Raw genomic sequence first — 20,798 nt, forward strand, 5'->3', positions numbered from 1 at the left:
TCCATGCCTATCAGCAGGGATCAATATCGAAATGGTTAGTCCCTGAAGCCCCAAATGAAATAATCTTTGTATTTAGAGAAGGTTTAGGTTAGATTTTCATAAAGGGATTTAAAATTACTTGCATAATGCCAAGAATATGCCAGGGTATTATGCAGTACGATTGCCAGTGATGGCTGCCAGGCAAACGGAGACATTGAATTTTCAGATGCTTTAAGAAAGTTATGGGCCACGTTGAAGTAAAAAAATCATTTTGTTTTTAATTATCATTTAACTCTGAGCTTCAGAACACCTGTGGCATAACTGTAAAAGAGCAGAGGAAATGGTTCCTAATTAACCTTTCTCCTCTGCAAGCAGACCGCTTATTACATTGCAGAGTTCGTTCTTAAGGTATAGTATAGAAAAGCTTCCTACAGCTAGAAAGGAGATTTTTTTTTAAAGGAGTTTCTGAACTTGTCTACTGGCATGCAATCACTCAAATATCATGATTAAACAACTCTTGAACTTACTGGAGTATTTAGTTTTGAAAAAATCAGAAGCTACTTTTCCAATAAATGTGGTAAAGAAGAAATATATGAACAATATACCTAAAAATGTGTACAAGCCACTGCAAATGAACTGCTACAGAGCGAAGGTGCAATTCTTATGAGTGAAGCCTGATGTAAGCAGACTGTCGCCTGCACTACAAAGCTCCTGCTCTGGTCGTCTTCTCATTTAATCTACTGCAAATCCACAATTAATGTGCACTATCTCTTATTTTTTCTTAGATGTGTTATCATAATAGAATAAGGCTGTGTACTTGAGAGATCCACCCTTTTACTGACAGCTTTGTCCTCTGTAACTATACAAAGTAAAACCTAGTATTTCTACTACACTTAATATTTTATTCCAGTATCAATTATACAGATATACACAGAGGACTACAAAATCATGTACTGGATTACTAGACCAGCTCTGCTGAATGCCTGGATGATATCAGTAGAATAGCATGAATTTACACAAGCTGGAAACCCAGCTTTCTATGACATAGATTATTTGAAGGTGTACCTACATGCGAGCGAGGTATAGAAGAACTGTGAAGTGCTACATTTTCCAGTTTTAGAGATACACTGCAGTATTACTATACTGTTGTTTCAAAACTTGTGATGTTAACTACTTGTGTAAATCTCACGATTTTCTGTTGGAACAATGCATTTTTCCTTTCAAACTTCAGCTATTAAAAAAAGGCAAAGTACCTTGGCAGTTCTGAAACATGACTTCCTTGGGAAGAGGTGCTTATATTTAATTTCAGAGAACATCAGAGAGAGATTTCACCACTATGAAGAAATTCTGAAAGATCAACTCCTTTGCATCATAGAACACTGGCCAAACTAAAAATAAATGTGTTTTTTGTTTACAACCAAGTAGGCTTATTTGACTGTTCTCTTTTAAGTTCCTAATGTCTACAGAAACTCTTGGAGAGCTTATTTTTCAAAGCCCAGATGTTTTATCTGCACTTAAATGAAGTCATATACTACAACTATGCTTAGAAGTATAAAGACCTACTGCCAGCATTTAAATTTAAAGTTTCAGGGTAGACTTAACATAAGAAAATCCCACCTGTTTACATGCTGCACTATGAAGATCAACTGACAAAGTAACCAGTTTCTAACAAATTACGAATGTGTAACCATACAGCCAAGGTACATTCCCAATGTGTGGAATTAACAGTTAGTGAACTTGCTGATTAAATATGTGATTGAGCATACAGGTAGCTTCAAGTCCGGAAGCAATTCCCCTGAAAGCAGTCAGACTCCTCATGGGTCTCAAGTTAAACAGTCCAGTAATAGACTGAAACAAGACTAAGTAGTTTGGTGAGCTGAATTCATCTTTACCTACAATATTTAACCATGACCCTGATAATGGCTCCAGATTGTGAAGCATGTTAACTGATGCCAATCACAAATTTCCAAACTGTTTTTTTCCCCTGTTTTATTTACCTTTTCTGTTTTCTGTGTTAAGTAAAGAACAACCTGAGCAGAGGAACAGCAAAATATGAATTGCATAACACAGAATTACTAGGGATCTCAATTTTCTCTTTCCAAAAAAATGCTCAGTAAGGGGGAGATAACTTAAAGAGACCATTTTTAAATCCCAGTCAGAATTATATACAGCAACTATGATGACTAGCAGAAAATACAAAGGCCCGGTGTGACCCTAATAGAAGTGGTGTCACAGACTGGCTTGGAGAGTTGGAGAACTCTTATTTCTTCATCTCCAGGATTGCACTTCCTGGCCCTCTGTGTTTGGCACTGCAGATATTGCAGAACTGAACAGGAGAGACCTGGAAATTAAAAAGAAAACAAGCTCTTAGGGAAACATAGCGAAGTTAGAGTCAAGGAAGATGAATGAAAGTTGCTAACACCTTTCTAAATGTTACTAATCCCAGTAAGGCTGTCCCCAGTAGGACATATTCGTGGGTAGGTGCAGGAAGGCCATATAGTGGAATGCAATACAACAGGCTATTCTGGAGACTGGAGTCAAAGGACAGGGCACTTCGCCATTCACTCCAAGCATCTCCTCTCCAGGAGAGTAAAGTCAAATTTGTTCCACAACAAAGATGACAAATACAGAGTCAAAGTGCCTCTGACTACTTTTGTGGGAAAAGAGGAGAGCAAGTCCCTCGGCATGCTGCCCCAGCTCCACTGACCATCGGGTGTCTTAGCCACAGCTCTGCCTTTGGATATTGCTCCACCACTTTTCAACAGCTGAGGATTTGGCCTGAAAAGCCATCGAGTGAGCACACGTTTATTTTTACCTCTTGTGTTCAGCCTTTTGTGCATGCATTACTTTCCTCTCAGTGCATCGCCAGAAAACATATCAGTAACGCAACTGACTGCCTAAGGCCAAGAAACAGTATAGCAGGGGAGAATACAGTACAGATGTATTCTGATACCTATGTATTACTATGTAATATATCATATATATTTTGTAACACAAATGTCACATTTAAAAGTCAAATCTGACATGTTACCCAGTCCCCCCACTACCAAACTAAGAATGTTACACAAATTTTAGATTATTCCTCAGATAACCAAATTTCTGGTAATATTGTTTGAATAAATATTTACTAGCAAACTATTAGCAAAACTAAAAGAAAAATGCTTGGGAGAGCTTTATTTGGCAAGTGAGCTAACTCATTAAGATTGCTGTAACATATTTGAGTATACATGCTATACAGCATGTGGCTACAAACACTTTGCTTAATTTGTTACTTGCCAATTCAAAGTGAATCACTGAAGCTACTTTTTACTAAACGTTCATTTCCAGTGAGGGAGACAGAATCAAAAAATTTAAATTCCATTTTCTTTGTGCTCTTGTTACCATTCCAGCGCTTTCATTTCTAAATTCAAATCTGCTTATATCTAGAAATTACTTTTTGGTTGTTTGTTTTCATTGAAATAATTTGATTCACTGAGGAAGAAAGATATATACTGAGCATAAAAAGCAATTACAAACATATTTAAGTATTCACTCGCTGAAACATGGGTATTTTTTCTTCCAGGTCAGAATCATTTAATATGGCTCACTTGAGAAAATATCTTCATTCTTGCTTTTAATTAACATACTTTTAGAGCTGCAATGGAAAAAATTCAATAAAAAATTCAAACAGGTCATATTCCTTGTATGTTTCAAAGCTGCATTTCATATTTAGATTGCAGAAAGCGCTAAAAGACTTCTCGAACAGCAGCAATTTCTTTCTAAATTCAGTGTACTTTGGTTCAGTGGAGCTAACCACCTTTTCCCTAATCACATACTGCAGGATATCATCACAAAGAACTACTATAATCACATTATAATCCCCAATAGACCCATGCCCTTCTCCACAGATTGCAAAACGAAATAATTTTCCTTTTGTCTTTAACAGAGAAGACTAAGCTAGCTCCTTACTGTGTTGGCTACTGGGAGACACTCTTTGTGAAACATGTGTCTGCAGTGGAACACTACCACATTGAAGGACTTGGATGCATCTGGGAAAGGAAAAAGTAAAACCATTACAACAGGACAACGAAACACAGAATTCAGTGGCTGCAGAGTACATGCCTGCCTTCCATTATGCATGTAGAAATATAAGGTAATATCTTTCAATCTAATTTACTTCCATATTATTCTGGATCATTTGTAGAAAACATGCAGAGCAATGCTTTCAGGTCACGGGGCACAATGGTGGAGTTATAAGACAGTATTTGCTACACAGTGAATATGGGGAGGGGGAGAGTAATCTAACCCCATATAATTCAGTCATTCTGAAGACAGGTCAGCAAGAAACTGTTGTATTCATGAGGGGAATGTGCCTTTTGACTCGCGCTGGTGCATTCACTTCTGTCAGGTTTTCTACCACCGTGCATCTGCTCTGGTCTTCATGTCGGGGCATGTGATCAAAGCATAGCTATCTTTTAATACTGCAGCAGGGGGAGGGTTGGGGTCTTTTGGGTGGGTGGGTGTGCACCTTAAAAAAAAAAAAAAAAAAAAAAAAAAAAGTAGAAACCAGAAGAGATTCTACTGGAATATCCGCACTTGGCAAACAAAAGAAATAAGTGTATCCACATATTTTTTTCTTAGGTATTCTTGTTCGGAGACGTCATGACAGATATTCTCCTGGTCAAGCTATTTTGCTGCTTTAGACATCCAACAACTATATTGTTAATTTTGCATTACAGTTCCCTTGCAGAACGTACATCTTTAATATACTGAATTTCTAGGTTCAAGACTAACTTTAGAAGATGTTTTAAAATCACAGTCTGTTATAAATTGTTTCAAATATGACAGCAGTGATTGAAGCCAAGAGTTTCCACCCATTCAGACAAGAGGCATGTTCCAGGCAACTTCAGAGTCTAAAAGTTCAGTCTAAATCAAACAATAGACTTGTATAGGATTTGATGACGATAGCATATACTTATGGAATTGAAGTTGCCTTTCACTCCATATATTTCAAAATAGAAAATAAGTCAAGATGAGTAAGAAACCAGAAAAAAATCTAGGTTTACTGCAACACAAAATTTCTAATTAAGACTCCACTCCACTCCCATGTTAGGGGTCATAAACAAACTGTGTACAAGAGACTGAAATTTATAAGGTGATTACCAAGGGGCACTACTGTGCGTTTCTATGAATAATAATAATAAATGGTATTTCCTCTAAAAATAGAGGACCTCTTTCTCTTCTGGAAAAACATCCTACCTGAAGGAAGTATTGGAGAAAGGCATGATTCACAGATATTCTCCTCTGGAAAAAAATAAACTCATAATTATTTTGTTAACAAAATATATGTTTAGTTTATGTAAAAGAGGTATCAACACATTGCTATTAAAGACATGGATCTTGGTCTTAAAGTATTTACTTAAAATACTTGATGTAGGAGATTAAAATTAAAGAGCAATATGGAAGCCACATTTCTATAAATGGCATGAAAAATGGTGAAGGCAGAACCTCAGTAGCTGGACTGTCAAAGATTAGAGCTGCACAGGCACATAGCAAATGCACAAAAAAGCAAAAAAGGCCGGGCAGCTGATTTCTGGGCAGTATTCTGTAGCAGAAGCTCTGATCCTCTGTCTTTCCATTAGCTCTTACTTCTTAGTATTAACATGCACCTCTTGTGAATTACACCATTGCTTGCATGCATCATTAGTGCCTCTGAAAATGCTTTCAGTTATTTCTAAAAGCTATGTTTTGGCTTTTGCTTTGGTTGCAGATTATCTGAATATCTTTGTTGGTACTTAGCATTTTTCACCTTCATAGACAAATTGCAGGATGCAATACATTAGTGGCTGAGGAGAGGCAGATCAAGAGGAAGAGCTGCATGCTGGGACTGGTGCTTTTGAGATACAAGGGCTTCCTCTGCAAAGTGGAATACTCAGGATTTTGAACAACTCCCAAAGTGGACCCACATGTGGCCCAGGTCTATAAACCAAATAGAAAGCTTCAAAATCTTGAAGGTTATCACATTTCTTCTGTACCCACCATCCACTAGAACACCCTTCATCTGAGTTCGATGCATTTTCTTCAGCAAGGAAAGAGAGTCAGCAACAAGGATCTTCTTGCAACCTTCCCGCAGCAGGATCTATTGTGCAAAGAAAGTACAGCTGACGTTGAATAGATGGGCATATCAACTATCTGGGCAAGTCACCTTTGGGGTTCCGCTGCCACAGAGAACATGAAAAAATAATGAATGTTTTAGCCTTTTGAAGCTATTACACTTTCATGCTGGGAGCAAAAAGGAAAGGAGGGAAGGAGGAATCTCCACCACCACCATGCCCAGCACTGCTTTAATAATAATAAAAAACCCCCTATATATAAAAGCAAGAAAAAAATCAGAAAAAAACAAATCTTTTGTAAATATACTGCTATCATATAAATAATGATCTTGCTACAAGCTTTTCTTAACAAAATACAACTGAGGCATTTTTTACAGTGTCCCTAACAATTAGTTTCCAAACCATATCAAAACTTCCTCCTCCTCCAATATTTTTCCTGCCTACCTTAGGAAAGGCAGCTGGTAATCTTTTCTAAACACACAGCAATTCAAAGTTTATTTTGTTCAAACACATTTTCTGCTGTGGTGCCATTTTGTGAGCAGTATTAAATGTCTATATAATTAACCAAAGGTCCATAGTCTGTTCCTTCTTAGCAAAAATCTCCTCTCCCTTTCTACTTATTTAATATTTTTCATTAGCTTGCCAGACAAAGACATGTCAATGTTGCAAAGCACAAGCCTGGAACCAAGGGCATCAAATTATACAGAGCATTAGTTCACTATGCCTAATGAGGCAGAACTGGAAAAAAAAAAAAAAAAAAGAAAAAAAAAAAGAAAAAAGACATCTCAATTCCAATAACATAGGGCAAGTTTACAAAAATATGACAAACCTAAATGAGTTGTGCAGAATATTTCTTTCCCCCTGTACTATATGAATGGTTTGGAAATTTGTTTTCCAAGACCACAATTCCTCTGGAAAGTGTTTTCAAAGAAGCTCACAATCACTTAAGCTGGACAATCCTGCTAAAAAACAAGGTGGTATAAAGATTGTCCATTCCTTCCTCCTGGTTATTTGTGCTGAAGGAGATACTGAGCATACTAAAAATAATCGTAGCTAGTGTAACTACTTGAAAAGGAGTAAAATAGATTTTACAGCCAGGTGAACACTGTCCAAAAATTTGTCTCTTACATACACATTGTGAATTGATCACGATGGACTGCCAAGAGTGACATGCAGTTAACACTGCATATCTGCAATACATCTACAAATTAAGACTGAATAACACTTCAAACATTCCAAACTATGGCATGTCAGTGGGTGAATCACATTCTCCAGTAACAGATACACAAAGCTATAAAACACTTCAGAGCACAAGAAACTGAATGCAGCTCTACAAGACAAACATTTAGAAAATTTATCACTTTTATCTGCAATAATCTCAGGAGCTATCCCAGCATGGTTTTTTCCCTTCCAACTTTATCCAAGGGCAAAAGAGAAAGGCAAAAATCTGTGTCAAGTACAGAAAAATGTCAGTTGCTTTTTGCAGGGACAATTGGATGGCAATATCTTTCAGAATGAGCACTCTGCCTGATTCAGAACATCCTAATCAGCAAATTTTATGACAAAGTTACGTAGTGACTTGGCCACAGAAGACCTCATCCCCTCTATGTAGGAAATTCTCGGCTAGCTGCACTTAACATAAGCTCATGAAAAATCCCATGTTTAGATAAAGGGTGCAAATAAATTATTAATTGAGAGGGACAGAGATACAAGGGGAAGAATAGTGCATGATTTACGATTTTCTACCTAAAAATGCAGTGTGTCAATAAGGAGACTACATTAAGGGAAAAAAAAAAGGGGGGGGAGAACAGATATCATTAGGTCACTGGAAAATATCAACATTATTTGATCCCTTAAAAAGAACAAAACAAAAAACAAAAAAAATTAACAGAGACAGTTCATAAGACATATGTACCATCTTACCCCTGTTATTTAAAATCTACAAAGATTTTCCATACCACATTCAGCGACAGTTTGCAAGAACATATTTTGTTAGCAGTGGAATACAGGTGGCAGCTATTATTATATAAAAGTTGCAATGAAGGATGTAAAATACCAAATCTCAAGGTAATAAATTTCAACACTTCTCCAGAAACAGATCTGAAGAGCTCAAAGATGAGATGGATAATGTAATAGTTATAGAGAGAAAGAGAAGCAGCAGAGGAAATCTGGAGGTGAGGCAGTGAGATGAAGAATATGTTTGAATTAACTACTTTACATCATAAGGAGGGAAAAGTGTATACCTATGTGCCCTAAGATTAGGCTAAACTAGTTAAAATTGGCATCAGGTATTAATGAAACTATTTTCTAAAGATATCAAAGGGAATGGTACCTCTGCAGCCAAAAGTCTCATGAAACTGGACTTTGACCATTAGAAACATATGGTTGTGAGCAGGCACAGGACAGCACTGTGCAGCTAGAGAAAGAAGAATTGTAAGCAGATAGAATGCCTTTCACTGAATTAATGAAAACTTCTGGTACCAAGAAATTTATTGTGGGGGGGAAAAAAAAATTTCAGGTCATCCTCTGACCATACTAGGGAAGGTGCTACTGAATAATTCAAATCACAAGCTAGAGAAACTTCCACTTAATTAAAAAGGTCCTGATTTACAAATGCATAACAGTATTTGCAAAGGAAAACACTGCAAATAAATACACACATAATTTGAAGAGTTTACCCAAAAGCAGTGAGGATAAATTCAGGCTGTGATGCAGCTTAGCACTCCAATGAGTGCAAATTTCTCGAGGACAATTAACAAAATGCTTCCAAAATGCACAAGCACAATTAAAAGCATTTTATTTTTAGTCATTATAACCAACACCCAGATGGCCACTGTGCAAGCTGCCACAGGCCCCCCCACTGCCTCCAAGGAGTCTAAACAGAAGCTTGTGCACGTTCAGGAGAAAACAAAAACAAAACACAACCAACAATTTTTCCAGATGCTGTTTTAAACAGTGTTCATCGCATCATCAGTGGGATCTACCTGTTCATAAGTTCTGTTAACTATCCATCAGAGAGCTACTGCAGGTTCAGTTAAAGTTTAAATTAATAAGTCAGTATTTGAGTAAAATGGTTAATCCATAAAACCTAGAAGTATGACAGCTGAACAAATTGCTTTTGCATGTTAAAATTAGGAAAAAGACTTAGAAGAATGAAATCTTGTAATTCAAATAATGAATTTGAATTCTTCTAATTTGAATAATGACTTCTAATTGTCATAAAAAGGGTGAGAAATTAAGCATTTCTTTCTAAAACAAGGAATTTACCTACATTTCTTCCAATGATATGAGTGTTTCCCAAATTTCACATGATTATAACCCAAAGTTGAAAAGATACCTATTTTATAAATTTGGAAAATGCAACAGATTTAAAACTGACACAGGAGCATGCAGATATGGGAATTTTCCTGTCAGCCTTCTCTGCAAGATATAAGTGCGATATAACACTTCAAAAACTACAGACCTGGAGGGTGATTAAAAGACTTGTGTTCAGCAAGGCTCCTCCATCCCTTATTCACAGATTAAGGCTACTGGCTTAATCAGATATCAGAGACACAGACATGTGTGACTCATTTCCTATTCTTTTTCAATTTAATTTCCAGAAAACTGAATATAAAAGGAAAATACAAAGTTTGGGGGTATATTACAGAAAGAAGGTCTTAGTTCTTAGCTAAGATCAAACAGTTGCAAAACTGAGGAATTCCACTCCAAAAGAGGTTGCAGAAAAAATTATCAGTGCCACTTGTTTCATTGCAAAATAATAGTTTTTATTTATATTTTGTATAGAAACACTAGTAAATACTGACATTGCTATAATGTTCAAATAAGAGTATTACTAGCATAATTGTGCTGGCTAAGGGAATTTTTTTAAACCAACCACACTGGTAAAGTCCTAATGGGAATGGAGGATCTGCCCAAGTCTCAGAGTGGCACTGTCTCCAACAGTGGCAACAGAAGTACATCTGAATTACATCGCTTTCTGGTGCCAATCAAGCCTAAGCAGTTTGTATCCATTTCATTCAAAAAGCTCAAAACAGGCCAGCGCTGCTAATCCAGGCCCACCACGCTCACTAACACAAGTAGCAAATTATCTGCACTTTTACAATGTTTGACTATTGCCAAAGAGTATTTAGACTTCTTGGTTCTCATATTTTTTTTTCCCCCAGTAGAAAAACACACTTGCAGATTAAAAGGATTTAAGGACTGTTACAAGACTGTTAAAAGACAATATAGCTGGCTGGTGCTGTGATACAAGTAAATACAAAAAGCAGTCTTACTGTCACACCAGCAACAGATTTTCAAGTGCACAGAGATGAAGTTGAGTTTTGATTTTGCATCTTTGAAAACACTTTTAAATGCAAGTGTTTAAGATGAAAATTACTGAACTCTTGTCAGGATATCAGCAAGAGTCGACTCAATTTGGTTAGCCTGTCATTGATTTGAATGGGATTTAATTATGGTGAAAATGTTCACTGAAGAATGGCAACTTACTTGCCCCTAAATAAGCAGTGCTCCAGGAATATGTCATTTCTAACAAACAAGCACGTCCACCCTTAAGGCAACACACCTTCACAAGTTTATAAGTCAAAGGAAGTAGTCTGAGGCCTATTTTATCTGTAAACTTATGGCACTGAAGAACTAGATTTCATGAGTTAAATACAAAATACGATTTAAGAGTTTTAGACTACACTTTACTTGATAAATACTCCTGTTAAAATGCAGACACCTGGAACTTGGTCTTTGCTGCCTGTCTTTGTAACTTTATCATCTATGAACATTACTGTACACAAACACTAAAGTCAGTATTATTCCAGCAGTAATTAAAATTCCTCATCATCTCTATAATAAGTCAGTGCTGCTCAATTGTCTATCGTGGTTCTAATTAACTACTTAGATGACAACAAAGAAAAGAAAAGAAAAAAAAAAGCATTACAAAAAATGATCCTCGGGGGGGGGGGGGGGGGGGGGGAGAACCACTCCGAAACTCGCAACTCAGAGCTTTGATGCCAATATTGAAAAGCACTTAAGCAAGTGCTTAAACCTTTTCCTGTTTGGAAAATACTTAAGTCCACGCTCACTTTAGGTTCATGCATAATTGCATTTCCTGAAGCGGGAAAATAAGAATGGGTATTAACAGGCAGCTTAATAGATCTGTACCTGTAAAGCAGAGCTATTACGCCATGGCAGGAGCATATCAGTTATTTGAAACGATGGCCTAAGAGCAAAGAACGTCTCACATGTTCTAAATTTTATTTTTACCCAACAGAATATTTAATCATCTATTACTGGTATGCTTGTTTTTCAGCTGGTGAAAAGAGATTAAACTACACTTCTGTGAAAGAGTTAATCACATTACTTTCGAGCTAAGGCATACACACAAGAGCTGTAGCAGTTCAACTAATGGGCGATAACTGTTAAACTGAAATCAGCCTGCCCCATGCCAGCATTAATAGAAGCTTTAATTATTCTTGGACCATCCCAGGTTCAAAAGAGTTACAAGGAATTTTGTTACGTTCGCAGATTTTCTTGTTGGATTCTCTAACGCTGTGCTGTAAGCCACATATGGCATACCTTGGCAGCCATTCAATTTGATTGAATTGATTCTGCTAGGATATAAAGCTTTGTTTTAAAAGAGACAGAGACTGTCAAAGGCACTGCTTTAAATTCCTATCTATATTTAAAATCACATCCAATGCAATGTTTATGGCTAAGGAAATTTAGGATTAGAATAGGAATTTTGTATTTGCATACTTACATAAGTATAAAACAATCTTACTCATTTTTTCAGGGCTTGCAAGAGAAGGCTGCAATTAAACAACACTGCCGCAGCCAGAATATCTTTTTGGAGCTGATGTGAAAAGCTCAGCACAGTTTTCACACTAGGCAGAGACCTGCAAGCCAAGGAATAGGTACTGCCTTAACCTGCACTCCTCCTTTGTGCACCTCTGCACAACATTTTCTTTTTTGCCTTTGAAAGCGGGGGCAATAAAACTTACATGCATACAGAGCTTGAGATCTAGAAAGAAGAAATCATAGCAAGTCCTAACCAATGTCACTGTAATTAGGTACAACCAAATGAAACATGGATTGTTGCACAAGTTCAAGAAGTTCGGTATGTGAAACGATACAAATTGGGAAGGTTTTACTGGAATCCAAGGAGCTGTGCCAGGCCAGAATACAGGACATAGATTTCATACTGTGAACATTCACAACAGTCACAACGAAGGTGTGACGGGGCTTCATACAAACACACCTTAGCTTAGCTTTAACGTGCCTAATTAAGCAGCAGTAACAATGAAGCTTGGACAGCACTGCCCTCGAGTAGGAAAGGCCACTTACATATTTGCTCAAAGTCCCAGCCATGCCCCGAAGCACACACCGAATGCAGAAAGCAGGACTGCTATCACAACCAGAGTTTGCCAATTTAAAGCTACTTAGGTGTGTATGCACAAGAGCTGCGATACCATTTTTAACTTTCAGTGTAGATACGCCATCTGTTCGTAACAGTGCGTTTTACATTGCCTGTAACACTTCAGGAACAGCCTTACTTTAAGGTACAGTTTACATTTCTCTCAAGAAAAATAGTCCCCTTATGATTTCTTTTTGACTATCTTGTTTCACTAGTGAAAAAGTAAGCCAAGCACAAATTACTTTAAGCTTCCCTAATTTCTGTTACTCCTATGAGATAGATTTTAGCTCTAGAGCTATCCAAATCTACTTCAAAATGATTTCGTTTAAAATCCATGAAGCATTTCAATGCTAACAGCAAATAATTTTAGACATCACTCTGGAAGCTGAATACATCCTTTTAACGCCAAAGTAATTTTGTTAAAAGCTGTTTGAAGACAAAACGATTTTTCCCTCCCAAAAATGTGACCAAACCATTTCATCAGCTTTGGCTGAAGCCACACAACACACTTTGCATTTATCTAAAGCTGCAGCTACACAAACAGCACTTTCTTTTTCTGCTCTCAGACATACAAAAAAGTTCCATTTTGATGTCAATAGACTGCAGGAATGGTAGCACCAGCAGTGCAAGCAGCAGGTTATTGACAGTGACGAGATTAACATTAAACTGTTTAAATGCAGCATACTATTTAGCTAACATTACCTTGAAAGGATAGTGGTATCTAATGCAGTCAGTTAAAAACCTGGAAGTAATGCCACGATATGCAGTATATGGAAGCATGGAAGCGTATTTAGCGGAGCTCCTTGCACATAATGGGTGTACAGGAGAACATAACATTTAAAATGCTTCTTTGAAATACTGAAAGTCATGTCTAAAGTCCATCCAATAAAATAATGAGAAAGCTTTGGAGACGCATAGAACCTATCTTTTTAAAAAGCCTTCTGGTATCAGTGAAAGCTCAATCAGGTCTAGGCTTGGTTTGGTCCAGTAAGAGAGCAACCATGACTTTGATGACAACAATCAAGCCTATTGTTTACTGCAATGTCCAAAGAGTAATAGCAAATGGGAAATGAATGTTTATGAGGTTCAGCAAATTATAGTTTTAGCTACTTACATGGCTGTTTTCTTGGACTCCACATCACTGCACTAGGGGCATTTAAACTGCTTTATGTCCTTACTCTCTCAGGAGAGAAAGGTAGAGAGCAGTGTCTTGCAGAACTCAAGTTTGGAACTCAAGTAGCAGGGAGATATAAAGTATGCAATGTAACTCCCTCTTTTGTTACCTTCAAGAACATTAAAGGGTACCCCCTCCTGTGAGTTCTTAAAACATGCAACAAAACCAGTCATGTAGGGAACTGCACAGATCTGTGCAATTATGCTGCGATAAGAACTCCCATAAGCCAATGAGCAGTCTTAAAAAAAAAAAAAAAAAAAACCATAAATGTCACTACATTCTGCACAACATAGACAGACATATGAATTTGAGTTTACAAGTTTGTCATCTTTAGTTAACATAAGACACTTAACATATGGCTCTAAAACCTGGTGATTGGTTTTGCATGTGCACCTTATGTTCTGCCTCCTCATGCATGAAACTTGGAATAAAAAAATGGTCAGAGAGGCTTTCCAACATAGGACAGCTTGGTAGTATAAAATAGTCCAAATCACCCAAGATCCTTCCAGTTCCACTTACCCACCAGGTTTATGACAGCATGGAATAAATTTAGAGGTGCTTGAAACTATCAAGAGAAGAGACTATTGTGTAGTCTTGATGTATTTATACTCCTCTTGTCAAAATTTTGTATCAACTCACAGTGACAGAATCACAGGACAGAAGTCCTAACAAAACGATCAAACCTTCATGATGGCCAGTTTTTGTGCTTTTCAATGGCAAAGTGGTTTTGCTGTCTCCCTGAAAATGAGCATCACAAGAAGGATGTAACATTTACCTGCAAGTTGTAGTCCTGAAGAATTTTCACTAGCGAGTCTCTCAAATTAGGAATCTCCATGCCTTCCTTAATTCGGTGGATCAAAAGAATGGGATCAACATGTGTTCCAATATTGTTCAACAAACCAGTAATAAAAGCTGTGAAAACCAAGAGACAAGACAATTAAGAAAAAATCCAGCAAAACACCTGATGAAAGGATGCTTCAATGACAACCACAAGTTCTGGCTGATTCTATGGCAGTCATCACTGAAAGATAACACTGAGCCTCTTTTATATACCCTTCATATGTTTTTTGCAATTATATTACTTGAGTACAGGCCTTTGGGGAAGGAAGAAGGATGCAGAGTTTGGCAATTCACAGAACTTCTAGGATATTCTGAAAAAGGATGCCAGAGTATCCAGAGTAAGTTATCAAAACCACAAGTAAATAATGCATTTCAATTCAATACAAAGGAGGACTCAAGCAAACAGAGCCATAAGATGAACTACATCACGTGAACATCCCTTTCTTTATTCCAGGGTTTAAAATCAAATTTTCAAGTGTTTAAACTAACTCAAAGGGAACAGGTATTTCGAAGCAGTGATGAGAGCGAGGTAGAAGCCTTTTGCTATTCAGAGTTCAACTGGCTAAATGAAATACTGGAAGGGGAACCTCAGGGCTATGTTTTTTCTTCACCCCCCAAAACTGAGGACGACCACTTGAATTTCTCTGCATAGGGCAGATGGGACTGACAGAATTGTACAGGTTTTGAATCCCTTTTGCTCTAAAGATATGTCACTAATTGTATTAATCAGTCTTTTAGTGATGAATTGCTGTCAAATAGGGGTTTCTCTTGGTCAGGTAACTTGAAAACACCATTCTTACAACGTAAGATTGGTTGCTCCTTCTTGTCAGAATTAGTGGTCTAGTGATGAAAAAGATATGTATTCTCATGCTAATTCCAGAAGATATTCAATCCTGCAGAAAAGGGATCCCAGCAGAGACTTTAAAGATTTGATTTAAAGTCCCAGAACAAGGTGAAAACCTTACGGAGTAGAAAGTTAAACTAAATCTCTTTTTTCTTAGTCATATAAACTCTGAAACTGCCTCCAGAACAAAACTGATATTGCTTAAGAGATTGACAGTATCCATCTGAATTTTAGTAGATGTTCGTATCATGGGTGAAGGGCAAAATGCACTAACAGTAACAGATTTTCTCTTTGTGCCACAGAGAGAAAACTGCATAGTTACTTAACTGAAAGAGGAGAAAGATACAGGTCCCTCAATTTTCAGAATTTTGAAGGGAAACAGCTGCAGTAAACAGAATATGCAACATCCTCATCAAGCCTGCAGACTGAGTTTTGAAGCTGTCTGAAAAATGCAGACTCATATTCTGTCAAATTAAAAGCATGATTCTCTCATTAATTTCTGTTGTTAACAACATAATTATCCAGACCTTAGCTGAACATTAAATGCCTAAGTACCTATTCTGTAGCACGCCCACAAACGGCGATGTTGTGCTCCACAAATCAGAACACTTCCCAGGCCCTCCATAAATACCTTCTCTAGCACACATGAGGATAATTCAGTCCTTCACTTGGAATTGCATTCCACAAAAAATACACATGCAAGACTGTTGAGAAACTATCCTGCTTACGTGGTTTGTCAATAGAATATAAGATGAGGTCTTCCCAAAGTTCTCCGTCATCTTGCTCCTTGGCAAATTCAATAGCCTTATCCACATCATGCAGTTCTTCCATTATCATCTTCAAGGCACTGCGGCTGTTACCCATTCTGCCTAGAAGGAGAAAATAAGTAAAGAGATTAGAAATCCTAAAGCACTGAACATTGCTAAGTATTGAGAAGGCTTGCATTGCCCTTTCCACAAGAATTTTAAAAGTGTGAAGTTGTCTCAGACTAATTTGACCAAGCACGAATCTAATCTCATTTACTTGTGAACAGATGCAAATCCCAGAGCAGTCAATGTAACCTGAACACGTGCTTGGAGTACTTTGCTGAACTGGGACCTGAAGTCTTTCTTAACTGTGTGTTAGGTCATATTAGGGGAGCGGTCTGAACTGCAGCAACATCTAATGTAACAACAAGGAGTTGTGTGCACATGTATGTGTGCACACGCAAACTGTAACATGATTTACCTCCTATTAAGATTCTGCATGGACACACTTAACTTGTAGCAAATACAGTGCAGCTTACACCCATGGAAAATGAAAGGATGGAGGATGAAGGAGCAGTGGAAGCTGTGTGAACTATTCTTTAAGTAAACCCATGCCAAACTTATGCTTTTTTTAGAACATAGGTTACTCTGCTCTTAGCTTGTCCATAGAACACTTTTCTTACTCAAACAAACATGGGTTAGGTTAATACTGGAATGCATCCATCACTCTAATAAACATACATAAAAATCTTAGGCTTACAATGCTTTCCATCCAGAGATGGGTTCCTCACCCTGCTGGGGCAGTTCATTTGCAATTTAAAAAAATAAATAATAATAAAAAAGCAGCATAAATCTTCCATCTCAGCAAGAGGTAATATAAAGGTTATGCGATGTATTCAGAACAAAACATTTGAAGAGAGTGCAGAAATAAAACAAACAGGATCACTCTTCTCTTGCAGACTGTTTCAAAAGCACTCCCTCCTCCCAACAAAACCAAAACCCCAACCCTACCCCCACAAAAACAAACCCACCCAGGCCAAAAACACCCCAAACCAGAAGCACAATAATACAATACATGAAAATGAGACATTATAAATAGCCCAATGCTTTGTTTCATTTTCTAAATCATGCTATTTGGTTCCACTCACTACACACCAGCCTTGTCTTTGGGAAAGCATGTTAAGTAATAGTAGACAATGCACCACACATTTTCCCAGCCCAAACTTTATGACAAGATTAAAAGCATGTTGTAATTTATCACACGGAAAGTTACTTACTCAGAAGATAGACCGTCTCTTCTACAAAGTTCCTCTGTTGGCAGATCTCAAGAGCCTGGAATTCAAGAGGAGTGAGAGAGGAAAGAGAATACAGGAAACTGTGACATAATATTATATTGATCACAAATGCTACAAAAGGCTAAAAGATACTTCTTCATGAAGGCGCATTACTCATTTTGACAGGATTACAGCTCCTTTAATATGCACTGTCAGGTCCTCTTGCATTAATTAAAAGGAGAAACACTACAGCACCTTTTGTTTTCTTCCTCTAAGTCTTAATAAATCTGGGGACAGTACAAATAACTCAGTCCGTATTATGCCAATCTCTAGCTTTAATCTACTGACAATTTTTTCTTCTACTTCTAAAAGTTGATTAATCCAAAAGCATTAAGGTTATCTGATGTCAAGACTTTCTTCCTCTAGAAGGACTCTCCAAAGGTCTCCAGGGATGCAGGGCAACTTGATGTTCGCTCATTCATGACACAGGGTTGTCTATAAGCCTCTGAGGATAACCGGAATTCTTTTGGGAAGTGGAGAATGTCCTCCAAACTCTATGCCACGGACCTCTGAGATGATGATGCAATGAACAACCTAACCCAGGTATGAAAGAATAAGGAGGAAGCATTTCCTGCAAATTTGGTTTAAAGACCTCAGGGCTAAATGCCACAAGCAGTTATAAAATCTGTGTGTAGTTGACAAACACATAACGCAATATATAAAAAAAATATAAACACAGGTGACAGTTATCTTTTTCTCTCCACTGAGAAATTAAAGTACAAATTACCAGGTTTTCGGTATAGCTCAATGCTGCAACATTTATTGACTGTCATGCTCCCTCTAGAGGAAAATACATACACTTCTCTCTGTTTATTTGATAAAACATTTGCTAAACTGCACTTGAATAACAGTGTGTTATAGTCATCAGAAAGGTTTTAAAGAATGATTTCTTCCTAGTTAGTTTATCAATTATTTACAATAATAAATAGTATGAACTTGTTCAACTATTATTTTTTTTTACGATTTAGACATTGCACTGGAATCTGCTTAATAGGAACTGAAAAAATTGGTACCTTGTAAATTCTGTTCCCATTTTTATTTCCTTAGAACAAAGATTTGTGGCAAAAAGTATTACTATATGATATGTATGGTAAAAAATTTACCCACAAAATCACTAGTGAAGGTAAATTCAATAAAGTTGTTTATAGACAGAGGTGGTATCCTTCCTCCCTTCCTTAGCTTCTTTCTTACTGAAACTTATTGAAACATGTTAACTAAGGTTAAAATGACTCTCTTTCTAGCATCAATTTCTTTTTTCTGACTTCAGTCACTATGGCATCACACACTCCAAACGTTCATTTGCATCATTCATACACAGCGCTTTTCTGCATTGCTTATCACTGTGCAGGTAAACTACTTGCATCATCATCATAGTTTTTACATGTGAAACCACGATCACACTAATAATACATAGGGCAAAAACTAAGGTGGAGAAGTATAGAGCTAAAAGTAAAAATAAGTAAGTGTGGACAGAAGTCTGTGGCTGAAAACCTCTCAGGCTTAATACCTAAAAAAAGAACATGGAGACAATCAAGTTTTGTGCAACAGTTGCAACAAAGAGCAAGACTGCAGTCTGAGCAAAGTATTTTCCAGTGTCTCCTGCTGCTGCACAGAAAGGGTGGCTGACAACTGACAGGAGCAAGCAAAGCAAGAATGGTACTCGGAATGGTACCAGCTCTGTTTAGAATGTCAGCTATGCGAAATGAAGTATTTGATATTACACTTAAAAATATTCCATCAGTGTCATCATTGTATCTGCACACAGAGAAGATAGCTTCCAGAACGGCAGAGCAGAGAAGGTCTTAAAAGCACCAAATACAAATAATAAGATATTGACACAGCTGAAGAGGAAAACTTAAAATTTCCATTACATTCACCTAAATTCAAATGGGGGGGGGGGAGGGGAAAGACAGCTGTGATTTTTTTTTTTTTTTTTAATTTCTGGAAGAAGCAGAAAGAGAGCAAGGAAGGCAAAAAGTAGAAACATTAAGGAAGGTGGAGACATGGCACTCTGTAAAACCTTCTGTCTACTAGTGAAAGTACAAGACAAAATATTTTCAGCTCTTCTGGCTTAGAGACTGTTACATGGCATAAATTACTTGAAAGGAACTTAGGATTTTAAAAAACAAAGATAAAAACACTCACTTGCCTTCAGTTACAGCTATTCAGTTTTTGACATCTAATTCTAGCTAGTACTACATTTGGCAAAGTGATTCTTGATTTTTTGCAAGCACAACCCAGTGTCCAGCCAGAACAGGCACTAAACTGTAGGTGTGCATCCAGTGTGAATTCAGAAATTCTGCATTAAAAATCTGCACAGGCTTCAGCCCCGTGAGCCAAGCGAGGAAGGTGTCAGCTGCCAGTCAACTCCACAAATCAAACCCCTGTCAGTGACCATCACAAACTGAAAAGATTCCTCATTTTGGCAGTAGAGGGCAGTAGCAGACAAACAAGTTTACAGCCATACAAGCAACTAGCATAAAGATCGAGGGACAGTGATCTTGGGGGCTTACCTTTTCTAGAGGGCAGTGTGTGCTGTCTCTGAGAAATGGTAGTAAATTTGGACGATCATATTCAGCATAAAGGCTGATCTGTTTCTCATGATATCGTTGTCCTTTATGGTGGTCTCTTTTGAAAAGCTTGTGCAAATACTAGGAACCAGAAAACAGTCAGAACTCAAGATATTGATACAATGTTATTTGGACTTTGCCAATAAAAGATTCCTTCTCAATAACCTTCTTAGGAAAATGCCAGGTACAGAGATTAAATCCTAATTCAGAAGTTTAATTTTATATTTTTCTGGAGTATCCTCAGCAAGGCAATCTCCAAAACCAGCTCTGTAAAACAGGCTTGCAACAGCACTTAAGTAACTATCCTTAAACTATCACGGAAGCTATTGTGTTTTGAACTTCACAGAAAATTTTGGAGAAATATGTCATATGAAACATTGTAGATATGCTTGACCACTATGGAAAACCATAGATCGAGCTTTTACAACACCAAACATATTAACCAAAGCACCTCAAACTATGAACAGTGGGGAAAGCTCCTTTTTTCTGGAGGAGCACAGAGAAGCCTTGAGAATAATCACGAGGGTCACTTTTATTCAAAGGGAAGCAGACTTCACACTTTGAAACTGGTGCAGCCCTTCCATAAATTAACACTCAGTTCACTCTTGGGCTGCAGACTGCACTTCCTGGGGCCGCTTGCTAAAATCAGATTGGTATTACACAACCCCACTGTCTCCACGAGATGGATGCCCTGAGCCCTACTTGTACAGAGCAGCAAACTACCCTCCCCCCCATGCAGCCCAATACCATGGTTACATATTGCATATTCCACTGGCAACATCTTCAAACCAAAGAGGTGCTCTCACAATA

General features: G+C 37.5%; 1 protein-coding gene across 3 annotated transcripts in view; it reads right to left on the reverse strand.

Annotated features, from left to right (window-relative positions):
* Nucleotides 1-231: 231 nt before the first annotated feature.
* The window catches only part of VPS41 (VPS41 subunit of HOPS complex), a 107,676-nt gene continuing 87,109 nt past the window's right edge, over nucleotides 232-20,798 (reverse strand). For all 3 annotated transcript variants that reach the window (XM_026121438.2, XM_064506588.1, XM_064506590.1), the window contains 8 exons: nucleotides 19,932-20,069; nucleotides 17,362-17,416; nucleotides 16,067-16,207; nucleotides 14,430-14,566; nucleotides 5,998-6,097; nucleotides 5,218-5,262; nucleotides 3,928-4,007; nucleotides 232-2,320 (listed from right to left, as the gene is read on the reverse strand). In XM_026121438.2, coding sequence (XP_025977223.1) covers nucleotides 2,240-2,320; nucleotides 3,928-4,007; nucleotides 5,218-5,262; nucleotides 5,998-6,097; nucleotides 14,430-14,566; nucleotides 16,067-16,207; nucleotides 17,362-17,416; nucleotides 19,932-20,069 — 777 coding nt within the window. In that variant the 3' untranslated portion in view covers nucleotides 232-2,239. The remainder of the gene's footprint in view (nucleotides 2,321-3,927; nucleotides 4,008-5,217; nucleotides 5,263-5,997; nucleotides 6,098-14,429; nucleotides 14,567-16,066; nucleotides 16,208-17,361; nucleotides 17,417-19,931; nucleotides 20,070-20,798) is intronic.

Source organism: Dromaius novaehollandiae, chromosome 2, assembly GCF_036370855.1.
Source record: "Dromaius novaehollandiae isolate bDroNov1 chromosome 2, bDroNov1.hap1, whole genome shotgun sequence".
In the NCBI taxonomy this organism is placed as follows: Eukaryota; Metazoa; Chordata; class Aves; order Casuariiformes; family Dromaiidae; genus Dromaius; species Dromaius novaehollandiae.